Below are 16,394 nucleotides of genomic sequence, written 5' to 3' on the forward strand. Positions count from 1 at the left end.
ACCTCCTTATGTTGATACATTTCCATTCACAGTCGATGGCAGTGTACGTGGTGACATCTGACGTTTCTGTGTTACAACATTTCCCACCATGCACCAGGAGAGCGTTTTTCAACAGCAGAGAAACCGATGTTGAAAGACCACTGCCACAGCGTTGGCTACTGCCGAAGAGGCAGCCGGACACATGCGTATTCGGAAGATCCTCTCTCTGGAGACAGTTATTCATTGCAAAATACATGAATACAACTGGACAAACAATAAAGCCCCATAGAATATGGGGCTTTATTTACTAACACATCTCCCAAAAGGCCTGTGAGTGTCTAAGTCACCCACCCGTCTTTTCGGAGCATTCCTCGCCCTCGTCTACTGTACTGATCCGCACCACTGCCAGGCAATGACATCGTCTACGGCAACTCCGCAGGAGATGAGAGACCGGCTGATGCAGGCCATCGATGGCCAAAGCAATGTGAGTTAACCAGTTAACGTTTCCACTAATTTTGTGTCTGTGCCCACAATTGCAATGGTCCCCTATTGTGATTGTCTTATGACTAACGTCGACAGCGTACATTAGCTAACTACATTAACGTTAGCTAACGCGCGTTAGTTAGCTGTAAACTTGGTAGCTAGGTAGATCTAAGAGTTTAAGTTAAGTAAATACTAGATACTAAGCTAGTTAATTAACTGTGTAGTAACTAGCTAAACACTCTGGACTGACCCCCAGCATGTTGATAGCTTCGTATAAACAATACCGCGGTGTTGCTGGTAATGAACCATTCATGTAAACTCGCGAGATCAGGCGGCTTGCGAGGCTAGCATGTTATCATATTCGGTTCTCAACCAATAGTATAAATCAATCATTATTTTCAACCGTTATTATACCTCAGTGTTTTCAACCTGTCTCAGTTATGCTAATAAGATAACTATCTGCTTACCTGTCATTTAGCACAGCTAGCTAGTTAGTTTTGACTTCGAAGCTTAATGTTAGCTAACTAGCAAGCAAGCTAACTACACTGAACAGAAATATTAACGCACCATGTAAATTGTTGGTCCTATGTTTCATGAGCTGAAACAAAAGATCCCAGAAATGCTCTATACCCACAATACGCTTATTTTTCTCAAATTTGTTAGTGAACATTTCTCCTTTGCCAAGATAATCCATCCACCTGACAGGTGTGGCATAGGGTTTAATGAATTTATTTAAATGTACAGATTTCCTCATATGAACTGTAACTCAGTAAAATCAATGAAATTGTTGCGTTTTATTTTTGTTCAGTGTAGTTAAAGTTGCGAACAGTACTGTTGCCTAGGACTGTTGTAGCTAACCAGAGATAAAAACTGCGACTTTACTGGAGTTTAGTCCGCCACCCCTTTACTGATTTTAAGTTAGGACCAAGTAGACTGGCGAGTGTGGACATTCAGCTCGTGCTGCTTACTAGGCACTGTAGCTAGCTAACCAGCTAACTAAATGGAAGAATGACTGACCACTCTTAATTAACCTAGCACCAATATCAGCAATGTCTTTGGTAATTAGCTACCTGTTGCATTCACACATACAGTCACAGTGATTAGGCCTATTACCCAGTAAAGAGAATTTGACAGACAAGAATGTTTAAAATTGAAAGCGCACTAAACATATTCAGCACAGCCAGACTTGGATCAGTTTGTAGTGTAGGCTTAGTATGGGTGCCATCAGTCAAAGGCCCAACTACTTATGCTATTTGATATTAAGAAAGTGTTCCCTTGAAAGAAATGGCTCAGGTAACCAAATGTGTTGTTGAAGTGACAACACATTGCAAGGATGGTTGCCAAATCTGTTGGTCAAGACTTGTGGGCCTACCTATCATAGGCATTAGTGCTGAGCAATTTAGTGCTTTTTGAAGTCGGTTTGATTATAAAAAATATATATTTTTAAAAAGTCCCGTATTTCAGTTTAACAGAATTTTTTTTGACATGCATTATGAAATAATGACCGTAAAATGTTAAGAGCTTTTTAATGTAAATTCCAAAGGCAAAAATAGTTAACATTCAATTGCAATTTTTTTTAAATATTCCATTGTCTCTCAGGTCCACATAGAAAAATAGGAAATTACTATGAAATATTGAAATATTTCAGTTGTGTATATTTTGTTTTATTTAATTTGATTATTTTTCATTCCTTAAAGTAATCTGATCTCGGCTTAGGCAGTAGCAGCCAGCCAGACAACCATCTAACATTACTCTGTTCTCCCCATACTGTACTGTCTTTAGTCATCCTATTTAGCTAGGCTAGCCTGCCTAAGTACTGTATGCTGCAGAGCTGTTAGATTATCATTTTACTAGTTTTTAAAAGTACATAAGGCATGCTTTCAACAGTGGTGTAAATTAATAATTAAGTCGATTTTTGGGGTATCTGTACTTTAGTATTTTTATTTTGACAACTTTTACTTCACTACATTCCTAAAGAAAATTATGTACTTTTTACTCCATACATTTTCCCAGACACCCAAAAATACTCGTAACATTTTGAATGCTTAGCAGGACAGTAAAATGGTCCAATTCACAAACTTATAAAGAAGACGTCTCTACTGGCTCTGGTCTGGTGGACTCACTAAACACATTCTTAATTTGTAAATGATGCTGGAGTGTGGCCCTGTCTATCCGTACATTTTTAAAACACGTTGTGCTGTCTGGTTTGCTTAATATAAGGAATTTGAAATGATTTATACTTTTACTTTTGATACTTAAGTATATTTCAAACCAAATACTTTTACTCAAGTAGTATTTTACTGGGCGACTCACTTTTACTTGTCATTTTCTATAAAAGGTACCTTTACTTTTACTCAAGTATGACAATTGGGTACTTTTTCCAACACTGACTTTCACAAACTGTCTCTATCCGTCTCTCTCTTCGTAGGGTTGTGTACATTCCGCTCTCATGCGGCGGTGTTTGTATCTTACCCTAACGTAGCAGGCGTAAAAGTGTATCCACTTTGATCTGGAAAATAACAGCCGCAATGGACTATGACCATTGTAGTTAATTACCACGTTTATGCGCTGAACTAGGTTGAATATTTGCTTCAGGAAAACTACAACTCTCAGTCCAGCGTCCCATATCTTAACTTAATTTCTCTCATGAATGAGAATGGGGTCATGGCTAGAAGGGATCCAGCTTTAATCAAATTAACATCAGATTTGACTTTTCGCAGCAGGTTAGGAAAATGAATGTTGCAGGTTAGGATAATTAGGTTAAGGTTGGGAAAAGGTTTAGGGTTAGCTAAAATTTCAACTTTTGACATTACTTTGACCATTGGTGGAAAAAGTACCCAAATCAAATTTTATTGGTCACATACACATGGTAAGCAGATGTTAATGCGAGTTTAGCGAAATGCTTGTCCCAATTGTCATACTTGAGTAAAAGTAATGATACCTTAATAGAAAATGACTCAAGTGAAAGTGGGGGGGGCAGCGTAGCCTAGCTGTTACAGCGTTGGACTAGTAACCGAAAGGTTGCAAGATTGAATCCCCGAGCTGACTAGGTACAAATCTGTCGTTCTGCCCCTGAACAAGGCAGTTAACCCACTGTTCCCAGGCTGTCATTGAAAATTAGAATTTGTTCTTAACTGACTTGCCTAGTAAAATAAAGGTAAAATTAAAAAGTCACCCAAAAAAATACTACTTGAGTAAAAGTCAGTGTTTGGTTTGAAATATACTTAAGTATCAAAAGTAAATGTAATTATTAAAATATACTTAAGTATGAAAAGTGAAGTAAAAGTGTAAATCATTTCAAATTCCTTATATTAAGCAAACCAGCGGGCACCATTTTCTTGTTTTTTAAATTTACGGATAGCCAGGGGCACACTGCAACACTCAGACATAATTTACAAACAAAGCATTTGTGTTTAGTGAGTCCGCAACATCAGAGGCAGTAGATGACCAAGGATGTTCTCTTGATAAGTGTGTGAATTGGACCATTTTCCTGTCCTGCTAAGCATTCAAAATGTAACGAGTACTTTCAGGTGTCAGGGAAAATGTATGGAGTAAAAAGTACATAATTTTGCTTCACTACATTCCTAAAGAAAATAAAGTTGTCAAAAATAAAAATAGTAAAGTACAGATACCAAAACAAAATGACTTAAGTAGTACTTTAAAATATTTTTACTTAAGTACTTTACACCACTGACTTTGATAAAAGCTGGAATCTTTCTAGCCATGTCTGAGAAATGGTGTGATAGGCCCCTCCCAAAATGATTTGTTTAATAACTGAAACCCCCCCTGAAATTTCATTTATTCACTCAGCACTAATAGGCATACACTGCTGAAAATAACCTTTCTCTGCCAAGGCTTACAGCATAATATTCATTGAGCCAATTCAGAGCACAGATTTGATTTGGGTTGTTTATATATATATATATTGTGTTTAAACAGTTTTAGTTGAACATATCTTACACAAAACCCCCTTATTGTTGAGCCAAGTTTTTTATATGAATAAACCTAGCCAGTCACATTTAGTGGATTGGGTAGGTTTAGCCTAATGCTCCTTACAGGTATGACTAGAAGGGGTAACATTTGCATGTGTATTCTCAGTTTTGTAATCTCTAACTTGAAACTGCTATCGGTTTACATCCCCGGTACAGGTGCACATCTGAAAGTCCATTCAAATTTAGCCATATGCTTTTGTTCTCCACATTTTACAGGGGAAATCGCTGTGGGGTGCTAATCTGAATAACAGCCATTTGTATTTGAGGATCAACAAAACTAAATTCATCATCAGTGAGATTTCTGTTAAACAGAGATGGCTACACCATGGAAATCTTGATAGACTACTAGCTGCTGACAGACTACTATTTGCATTGTACAAGTGGTTTAAGCTGTGTAGGCTAATGTTTGGGGGGGTGACATTTTATGCGAGGCTAGTAGGCCTTAACATCAGTATCTAACTACTCCCGTATATTGTTTTTTGAGATGAGGGTCTGTCATTAAAACTAAACAAAATGTCAGACGGAGGGGAACTACTAAGCTAGCCAGAGAGAGGCTCATTATATGAATAACTTAGTTAAAGATATTTGACTCCTGCTGCTGCCTGCAGACATGACTTGTTGGCGAACATGTTATTTGTTTTGATATGGTCTCTACCCACAGGTCAGTAGCTGACTGTCAACCTCTATACATCCATTGATCTGGGGAACGATCTGTTAGGCCTCATCTATTTTTTTTATAAAAAATAAAAAAAATATGTAAGGAACTCCGTCTGGCTTGCAACTTACTCTAGAAAGTTGTAATAGTAGAATGCACACGCCATTTCGAAATGAGGTAGTGCATCATCAGTTTTCCTCTTGTCATGTCAGTCGAGTACCCCGAACAGTACACGTTTTTATTGTAAGCCTGGACAAGCACACCTGATTTAACTTGACAACTAATCGTCAAGCCCTTAATGAGTTGAATGACGTGTTTCTCAAGGGCGACAACGAAACTGTACTTTTGTGGGTACTCGTGTACCAGGGTTGGGAAACACTGCCTTAGATGGCTATTTATAACTTATCAGAAATATCCAGATCAACTAGCCCATGTCAGGTAACCTTTTTTAGCTGGGTGTTTTATCCCAAAGATTTTGTAGTAATGTTCAAGTCACTCAAATATCACATGAATACACATTAGACTTTGCAATATGTATGGAATTGCTAGAACATGCGCTTTAAAACTGCACCCTATGACAAAATGTGTAGAATTGCAGGAAATAAGTTTTAAACCTGCAACATTTTCTCTCCGCCAACAAGAAGGGTGTGAACAGTTCTTGTGCCCATAGAAATAGAAGTGGTGTGCAGGTGCAGGGGGGATGCGGGATGTTGCCCAATGGTGGAAGGGGGGACTTGAGTGAAAAAGTTTTTAAACACCTAATCTAAGCCACTGACTCTATGGATGTCAGTGTGTGGGTTTGAATCCTACACTTTTTTATTTACAAATATCCAAATGCCTCATCTGTCTTTGTAAATAGTAATTGAGGGTTTCCCTATGGACATTTTGTCTTTCTTTATTATGAATAGTTTTAACATGATTTGATGTTTACTTTCCAGCAGATCTGCAACATGGTGGCTGTAATGGAAGTAATTTCCTATTTGGAGAAATATCCCATCACCAAGGAAGCACTTGAGGTAGGTAACACTAGGGGTAAATATGCATAATAATATTATGTCAGCTCTTGGAAATAGATGTTGTGAAGATGGGGTTTGTACTAAAGAAAACTTCCTGTTCTTCCTCAAGGAAACCCGCCTTGGCAAGCTGATCAACGATGTAAGGAAAAAGACGAAGGATGAGGATCTCGCCAAGCGTGCAAAGAAGCTCCTGCGCACCTGGCAGAAGCTAATTGAGCCTGGGCAGAGTGAGGCACTATCCAAGGGGCATATGGGTCCGCCAGGCGCTGCCAACGGTGGTATGCATCCCTGCCGGATGGACGTCTCCCCTCCAGCTGCTATCCCGCCTTCAGGTAAAATGGTTCCAGAGCTCAAGAGTAGAAATGACTTCAACAACCGTTACTCCCCCAAAGCGGAAAAGTCAGGCAACCGAAAACGGAAGGGGGAACAGAGGGACAGACGACACATACCAGTGAAAATCTCCAAAATAACCGCCTATGAAAGAACACACAACTCACGACTGTCAACAAATGGAATTGGAGCCAGTCCTGAGGCATTTATGGACACATGCGACCCTCATCCACATCTGAAATCAGACAAGGATAGTGCTGAGCTTCTTGACATCGACAGGCTCAACAAAATCCCTGTCAACGCTGTCAAACCTCACCCTAGCTCACCGGGAGTAGCCAAACCTCCGAGCACTTCCACATTGCTCAAAACAGCTGTTTTGCAACAGCATGGCAAAATGGACCTGGCTGTCTCAGGAGGGGGGCCGCATCAGCCCAAACACCCCCGTAGCAACTCATATAGTCCCAGAAGTACAAAACAGGATGCGGTAGTTAAACTGTCTACGACCAAATCAACGACTCTACTGAGCCCTGCTCGGAGCCCCAGGGTTATGGACAGCTCTGGACTGGGGCCCTCTCCTTTGCATTCTCCACAGCTTTTAACTCCATGTATGCAGGGTTCCCTCACTATTGGGCCTCTGCCTGCAGAGTCTGCCCTTCATTGGGACGGACCGGCAGACGTGGACCAACGCCTTCAACAAAGCACCAGGAGACCTGACTCTCTGCACTCCAAAGCCTCGTCCCAGAGCGAGGTGAAGGCAGAGGGCGATGGTTCTGTCACTAGCACAGAGAGAAAGAGGAGAAAGAAATACAGGTCTAGAGACTATACAGTGAACTTGGGTGGGCAGCCCACGGAAGAGACCACAATGCCATGTAGGTTAAAAGACCGTAGACTTACGTTTGACCCTGTAACAGGGCAGATCAAACCCTCAACCCTCAAAGAGTCTTACCCGGAACGGGCGGCTACAGTGGCTCCGGTCACACCAGAACTTCCTCGGACAGAACTGCTCAAGCAGAACCATTGTGCACAGAATAGCCCTGTTACTCCCAGTCCGTTTCAACAGACCAACTGGGAAGAGCTGTCAAGGAACGAAATCATCCAGTCCTACCTTAACCGTCAAAGCAATGTCCTCACATCGTCTGGGGCTCAAACCTCGGGGGCACACTTTTTCATGTCTGAGTACTTGAAACATGAGGACCATCACATCAAAGAGGGCAGAAGAAAACACATGCTGGTACCAAATATCCCTGATACGGACTTACCAGGGGTGAGCCGAGAGGTCACAAACGAGGATCTCAACAGAATACACAAGGAACACTGGCCTGGGGTGAATGGTTGCTATGACACCAAGGACAACTGGTATGAATGGACAGAGTGCATTTCCTTAGACTCACATGGGGATGAGGGCAAGCTGAATATCCTGCCATATGTCTGCCTAGACTGAGCTTAATGAGCTGTGGCTTCAAGAGGGCAAAATGGCACCTTCCTTGGCTGAGTGCAAAAAGGCAATTATCAATGGAAGAACCTGCTCACTCCTTTGCAGAGGTGGTGTAAGAGAGGCCTTGCTAATTGTGCTGCTCCCATAAAAAGCAAACGTTGATCAGTGTTCGATGGGAGAGAGCTCAGCTGTAGCATCACTGAAGTTCTTTGAGTGGAATGGGTCCATACATAGTCTGCCAAATGCTAAGAGTTTAAGATGCCCAGTAACTTCAAGTATGGAACCTGTTTGGCAGGTACATGCTGGCAAAGAGAATGAAACGCGTGGTTATATCATGTATGCATTTATTTATCTCTTATTTCTTTCATTTTGTTAGTTACAAAAAATGTAATTATACACTTCACTTATTCAATCAGTTCTGCTTGTCAGATAAGGTAAAACTGTGTTTTGCATATTTTCTCACAAAAATTGTTTGCAGTAGCAACATTCCATACCACCATACAACTAGAAAGGTTATTGCACCAACACTAACATCTTAATATACAGGGAAACTATCTGCAAAATGACACATTATGGAAATGTGCGCATTAATAGCATTTTCTTTAGCTTTTCCTTTTTTCCTGTTTCTAGGTAGTAAAATGTGAATTCTAATGGCAAAGCAGATGATGCTACAACATTGCAACTATGAGGAAAAACAGAAAAATAAAATGTTTATGCTGGAAATATACTTGTTCCCATTCCTTTATATTGTTTGCCTTATGGAAAACAATGTGTTTCCTCAAACGGAGCCTTAGTGAATGTACAGAAATTTGCCTTTTTGTGTTCAGGAATGCAGAAGAGAACATATTTGCTACTTAGTCCTTTTGAAATGGACACGTTGATACAGTATGTGTTAATAAAAATAAAAAAGCATCGTGAGTGTCTTTCTCCCTTTCATGTGGAAAGCCGTTTGGGTCTTTGCGTGTCAAAAAAGATACACGTCAAATAAGCTTATTGACCAATCAGGACCTGAATATGACTGCACGTCATATACTTTAACGCCTTCATAATTTTTTACGTAGTGATTACACTCTCACTAGTATTTCATATGTCACAACGATTTATAGATACGCATCCTATGATGCCGGTAAAGTTGTCTCGCGCACCTACAGTGCTGGTCATAAAAAAAAGCTAGCTAGCTCATAGATGCAAACAATGTTCATCCCCAAAAACTTAGCAAAACAACATCTGTTTCAGTAGCTATAGCGAGGTGTCATCTAAAATAACCCTAATTTATAAGACCGTTCTTATTTGATTAATGGTGGTCGGACACATCTATGTGAAGCTAGCCACAATAGTGGACTTTACGATTTGCCTTCAAAATAAAAGTATATCATTGACTGGGATGCAAATTAATACAAATAGTAGAATTATGCCATAATTGAATAGATCATGCTAAACGAGGTTGGAATGTTATATAAAATCAACAAAAGACTATTTGTTAATCTGACAAAAATATGTTGAAATCACACTGGATGTATTATACTTTATAATTGCATTGGGTGCATACTTACTTCACTGTACAGCCTTACCTATGGATTGTGGATCAATGACATGGGTATCAGTCTACTCAGTGACACCCAGAGAACATTAGCGTCGTAGCTCTCATTGCGGGACTCTGAAACAACTGTGAATTGAGCCACATTTATTGTTAACCTATGTGTATTGAACACTATTTCAGAGGAAAAACAATACTGCGTTTTGGAGATTGATAACTCTGAGGAGGACGTTGGGGAAAATATATATTGAGTAGACTGATCACTAATCTGTAGGTAAAGCTGTACAGTGCAATATGAATGTCAATACACACAATAAGCTGACTGGGGAGGTGATTTCACAGTCACAGTCCTGCGATAAGCGCTACAATGCTATTATTTGCATAAACCCTTCACAGTTGTGTTGTGTGGGTGTAACCGAGTAGACTGATAGCCCATATCATTGCATTATTCCACCAATTGTAACCTTCTGCATCACTTTCAAATAGGTACTTTTATTTTGAAGGCAAACTGCACGGTCCACTATTGTGCCTAATCCTTATTGTGGCTAGCTTCACAACACAACCCTGTCAGGTCGAGCACCACTAGCCAGATGAAGATAGCTGGCTGCTTATATCGTTAGCTTTGGGCAAAAGGGTTAAGTAGCTGGATAGCTATTTATTTTCATGAACCTAAGTTCAGTTCCAATTGGCGAACAACAAGTGGCTACCTAGCTAATACTTACAAGGATTCCTAAATCATTGCTAATAATAATGAAAATTACTGCCGTTTCTACTGGTTATTGTTTTCTGGCTGGTTGTATTGGTGCGAGCTAGATACCAAGCTAAAGCTAGTTATCCCAAGCACCGCTTCCTATTCATTTCAATGGCAGGAAAGCGGAGAGGGCGGGGGACCTTTGGGCTGTGCGTGGGATGCAGTGAAAAAGTTAATATTTTCCCAACTTTATGCAAATCACCAGAGGCGACCACTGGGTGATGACCAATCATATCGAGTGGTTCGTCCCATGACGAATTTGACGCTATGCGACCCAAGACTTTCTTTAGCAAAGATGGCTGACAGAAATATTAGGACGGAAGCAAATGTAAGCGATTGAAACGTTAACGAATAATCCTAAAAATGTACAGTTGACAGGAATATGTTAGTTAAGGTAGAGAAACGATTATGCATATTTTTTTAATCATAATGTTAATTTACGAAAATCGTGATTTAGCAAGCTAGCTGACTAGCTAACATTAGCCAGCTAGCTTTATGTTGTGACATGAGTATGAAATTGTAATTATGGTTGTTTGTGTTAGGGACTCCTGAAACAACCAGCAAACCAGGCTGTCGTCTTGTGAAACAGTGGATGTAAAGAATCTAGTAGCTAGCTAAAGCATTTACTGCAAATTGAATGTAAAATTTGTCCAGCTTGCCTTGCTGATATTTGCCATGCAATGGAGATAGCTAGCTACGTTCTTGCTTATTGTGCAGTGGAGGATAAAAATACCTGTATATGCCTATGGATATGTAGCTAGCTATCTAGCTGATCTGTGTATGGACCCAAACGTTTGGTATACATATTTGTTCAGAACCAAGCTCTGAACCTCAGCTATCATAGCCAGTTGTATTAACTTCAAAACAGTCTGAATGACATTAATGAAGCCTATGGATTGAGTAGAATATATTATAACTTTGTGCCAAGGATGCAAGTCGTATATACATGTAGTTATTACCATGCATGAGATCCCCACATTGTAGCCTGTATATTTAATATATTCAATGATCATGTACTCTACCTTGGCAAATAAAGGTGCAGTTCAGGTATGAATGTCTAAGATAATTTTTCAGTCATATCCAATACCAGGAGTATCAAATTCCAGTCATTGAATGATGCGTGTCGGCATGTATGTATTACAATTACACACTTCAACAGTGTTTACCAATCTTGGTTCTGGGACATCAATGATTACACATTGTAACTAAGACTAGAAACAGGATTTAACTAGTTAAAGGCTGATTTGTAATTTATAAAACAGTACACTTCCTATGAATCATATTTTTTTTTTACACCTTTATTTAACTAGGCAAGTCAGTTAAGAACACATTCTTATTTTCAATGACAGCCTAGGAACGGTGGGTTAACTGCCTTGTTCAGGGGCGGAACGACAGATTTTTACCTTGTCAGCTCGGGGATTCATTTTTCAACCTTCCGGTTACTAGTCCAACGCTCTAACCACCTGCCTTACATTGCACTCCACGAGGAGCCTGCATGGCAGGCTGACTACCTGTTACGCAAGGGCAGCAATAAGCCAAGGTAAGTTGCTAGTTAGTATTATACTTATCTTATAAAAAACAATCAATCTTAACATAATCACTAGTTAACTACACATGGTTGATGATATTACTAGTTTATCTTGCGTTGCATATAATTGAAGTCCATTTATTCCTAACAAAGGCCGTAATTAATTATGACATAACGTTGAAGGTTGTACAATATAACAGCAATATTTATACTTACGGATGCCATCCGTTAGATAAAATACGGAACGGCTCCGTATTTCACTGAAAGAATAAACATTTTGTTTTCGAAATGATAGTTTCCGGATTTTACCATTTTAATGACCAAAGGCTCGTATTTCTGTGTGTTATGTTATAATAAAGTCTATGATTTGATAGAGCAGTCTGACAGCGATGGTAGGCACCAGCAGGCTCGTAAGCATTCATTCAAACAGCACTTTCGTGTGTTTGCCAGCAGCTCTTCGCAATGCTTCAAGCATTGAGCTGTTTATGACTTCAAGCCTATCAACTCCCGAGATTAGGCTGGTGTAACCGATGTGAAATAGCAAGCTAGTTAGCGGGGTGCGCGCTAATAGCGTTTCAAACGTCACTCGCTCTGAGACTTGGAGTAGTTGTTCCCCTTGCTCTGCATGGGTAACGCTGCTTCGAGGGTGGCTGTTGTCGATGTGTTCCTGGTTCGAGCCCAGGTAGGAGCGAGGAGAGGGACGGAAGCTATACTATTACACTGGCAATACTAAAGTGCCTATAAGAACATCCAATAGTCAAAGGTATATGAAATACAAATCGTATAGAGAGAAATAGTCCTATAATAACTACAACCTAAAACTTCTTACCTGGGAATATTGAAGACTCATGTTTAAAGGAACCACCAGCTTTCACATGTTCTCATGTTCTGAGCAAGGAACTTAAATGTTAGCTTTTTTACATGGTACATATTGCACTTTTACTTTCTTCAACACTTTGTTTTTGCATTATTTAAATGTTTCATTATTTGAGGCTAAATTGATTTGATTGATGTATTATATTAAGTTTAAATAAGTGTTCATTCAGTATTGTTGTAATTGTCAATATTACAAATAAATTAAAAATCGGCATCGGCTTTTTTTGGTCCTCCAATAATTGATATCGGCGTTGAAAAATCAATCGGTCAACCTCTAGTAGAGAATGTGAAATGCTTTATTGAAAAAAGTTCATTATCCAAGTGTTATAAATACATGCATTAAATATTATAATTGTAATATAAATACAAGTTCAATCTGTACTTCAGTGCACATCTGTTGTGCATTATAAAAACAGAGGAAGAGAGGTGTAAAAGGGAAAGAGGTAAGAGCAGGGAAGGCAGCATATGATTAATGAATCAGTGCTACCCAAATATTCTCTCAGTTCATCAAAATTACATAGTGTTTGTAGTCGGCCCGAAGGTTATCTTAAGAGCGGGTAAGGTGGCGATGATGGAACTGGGGGTCTGCATCCTCTCATGTCAAAATATATCTGCAGACGAGAGACAGCATGTTTAAACCTTGTTTTTATTTTTTTATTCAAACATTGTTAGCCATCAATCATCAGGAAGTGAAATGCAAAACTGATCTTGGATAATTAACTCTGGGACTACTGCATCTCTATCTGTATTTCAATGTAAAGCATCTCTTTAATAATACTTCCTGTTGACCTGACCAAGTGACCTCTCACCATGCTGTGCCCTCTATGTAGCCAGGTCTGATGCGGGAGGGGTTCACCTACACAGCTGATATAACCTAGAGGATTTAGGAAGAAGAGGGGGATGAAGTGAAGAAGGACTTATTGAGAAAATAAGGTAGTTAAAGAGACAAGTGTTCAACAGGAATTTGTGCGTGTGGCCTCACCTCGTGTTCATACTAAGTGGCTACAGAGTATTTTCTGCTGAAAAACATGAACGGACACACGAGGACAAACAATATAGTGTAGTTATAGAAATAATGAAGTGTCTTACTGTTCTCCATTGTTGGCCTTGCCTATTTTTTGAAGGTGGAAGGAGCCAGTTATACACCTGAGCCTGTTTACTGCACAACACAATTCATCAATCAGATTGATACATGTGTTTAGGTTATTGGGTGTCTAATTGTTCTACATTTTTTCAATATGGGTGATTTAAAATAGCCTGTTTTGTTTTTGTACAGACATCACACCCTTACCTAAAAAGCACCCTCACCTGAGAAGTAGAAATCAAAGGGAGAGAAAGTGGGAATTGAATAACTGCAGTTGACATAGCTAAGTAAATGGAAGAATACTCTTATTGCAATCTGAATGGCTCTTAAAAGAGCCTTTGGTTGTGCATAGTGTAGTCTATGGCGTTGACAGGGAACAGCACCCTCTTAGTAGAAGTAGGAGGTGAAGATCTCCGGCACACAGATTGCCTCTCTTGCTGCGTTGTTGGACCCCATCCTTGAAATATCCTGCAGAGCAGCAGACTTCTCCTCTGGTCCTTGTGTCCATCCTCATGAAGTTATGCAGGACACAGGTAGCCTTCACACACCTGAATTCCTCCAGGAGGCAGTCCCTAGTGGCCCTGGTCACCCAACCTTGCAGTGCCCTACACATTAACTGTAGGCAATCGTTTTGAAGGAATCTTCAGTTACAAGGTATCTGTAGGAATATGGAAGACAATGTAATTAGACTTTTACATCACCAGGTCATTGTGAATTACTAAAGTATATCCCTTATAACAAATCATGATAACATTGTATTGATAGATGCATGGGCACACGTGTGGCATGTGACAATTACAGGATCATATGAAGGATGGCATCACAAATGAATACATAAATACTTGAAGAACGATGAGTTGATCATTTGAATCAGCTGTGCTGGGCTAAGGCAAAAACAAAAATGTGCACCCCTTTGAGTCCCCAGCACTGAGCACCACCGCGCTTTATTGGGACCTCTTCATATGTAGACAGGCTTTCATAGCTCTTTATCTGAGAACAGAAAACCTCACAAGACTTTATTATACTCAAATTTCAACGCACTGAATGTTATGTTACTATTATCTCCGTCGTCACTTCTAGGGACAAGAAGTGTAGCTCCCTCCAGTAACCACGAGCACAAACGTTCCTTGATTTTAACAGGCGCCTTTATTCTGTAGTTTGTCATAATTATCACCTTCCGTGAGAACTAGAAAGTAAATGAAAAATACAGTTAAGCACACTCTTACAACCTTCTTGTCTTACGAGTGACTTATTAGCTTGGTATAACTCTGAAGTGCTTACATACATAAACAGTTTAGCCGGAGCTATAACAGTATCAGATTAAACACATGAATAAAGGAAAAATACCTCACTGGCTACTTATTACAGAAGGGAGGAAATCAAAACTTCACACTTAATATTCCTGGCATGAATTCACGCTTCATCCTTAATTATTATAAAGTTACCATCCTAACATACACACTTCAACCTTTACGAACTACACCCGAAGACATGAAAATGTAGCTAACACAGCGCGGGATTGCCCTCACTCCAAAGGTGTGTTACTACGATAATGATCCCCGTTACAACAGTTATTAGCCACGTAGTTCCGCTTGTCTTATCATTTCCCCCGCATAGCGAACACGTAAACAATTCGAACAAAAAACAACGACATAGACACAGGTTAATTGTCAGTTACAGGAACTACACAAAAGTATCTGTCCTATCCAGAATAGCCTACTTTCTTACTTTGACAGTTTGAGCTGCTAGCTAGCTACCTAACTACAAATGCATTTGGAGTTTGTTTTTTACAGTGATAAATACATCAAGATAACCAATATGAAGTTAGGTAGCTGGTGATATTTAATCCCCTTAGCTATCTATACAGTATGTGAAGTTGGCTAGATAGCTTGCTAGCTCAATTAAGTTAGCTTGCACTGTAGCTAGTTAGCTAATAATGCATAATTTAACATTTTCGAAATGTATTTACTTACTTAAATAGGTTCTCCCAGCCATGTGAACAATTGGAAACAGGGTAGCAAAGTTTGTCACCAGAGCGTTTTAGAGGATATTACTATTGAACGAATTACTCATTTAATAATCAGACCTTCATACAAACTTGCTATGCTGAATTTTTGACGCACGGTCAAAATGCTGCCAGCACGCCCACAAGCGAGTCACAATAAGCGGCAATTTAACGCTATCTAGTGTACATGCCCGGTTAACGAACGCGGTATTGTAAACAAATCGTTCATGGCCGGTGTTTGCAGACTTTTTTTGTACAGCTTTGACGGTGTTACCGATAGTAGTGGTTGCGCTTGGCTTGCACGTGCAAATTCAGAACCCACAACATTCTATATTAGAACTGTGTTATTTCACGTGTCAAATTAAAAGCTTATTTGACGTCTCTTTTTTGACATGCAAAAAACCAAACGGCGTTCCATACTATAGTATTATTTCAATGGAACTGTGTGCCTCAGGACACACTTTCTTGTCTTGTTGCAAACATCTCAGGACAGACGAGCGCATCAACAATGGCTCGAAGCCCGTCTTTCTCAAAGTACCCTACAACATACATTGGACTTCAATGCGCTATCCAGATGACATTTTTTGATAATTTCCCAAGTTTCGATCTCTGAGTCCCTGGTATAGAACGCCCTCTGTTGGAGGAGCTACTATCGCTCTGCACTGCAGGTGGAAATGTGTGTTGGGCCTATAAAAACGGTGTGCGCAAAATATATACAAAAAA

General features: G+C 39.7%; 1 protein-coding gene across 2 annotated transcripts; it reads left to right on the plus strand.

The window, feature by feature from the left end:
• Positions 1 to 95: 95 nt before the first annotated feature.
• Positions 96 to 8,802, plus strand: LOC115151687 (mediator of RNA polymerase II transcription subunit 26). 2 transcript variants are annotated; one of them, XM_029695836.1, is made up of 3 exons: positions 96 to 463; positions 6,048 to 6,125; positions 6,235 to 8,802. In XM_029695836.1, the coding sequence occupies exons 1-3, from the start codon at positions 392 to 394 to the stop codon at positions 7,894 to 7,896; spliced, it is 1,812 nt and encodes a 603-aa protein (XP_029551696.1). In that variant the 5' UTR covers positions 96 to 391; the 3' UTR covers positions 7,897 to 8,802. The 2 variants fall into 2 exon arrangements, with proteins under 2 accessions (XP_029551696.1, XP_029551697.1); XM_029695837.1 differs by having other exon boundaries at positions 6,051 to 6,125.
• The last annotated feature ends 7,592 nt before the right edge of the window (positions 8,803 to 16,394 follow it).

This window comes from Salmo trutta, chromosome 17 (assembly GCF_901001165.1).
Source record: "Salmo trutta chromosome 17, fSalTru1.1, whole genome shotgun sequence".
Taxonomy (NCBI): Eukaryota; Metazoa; Chordata; class Actinopteri; order Salmoniformes; family Salmonidae; genus Salmo; species Salmo trutta.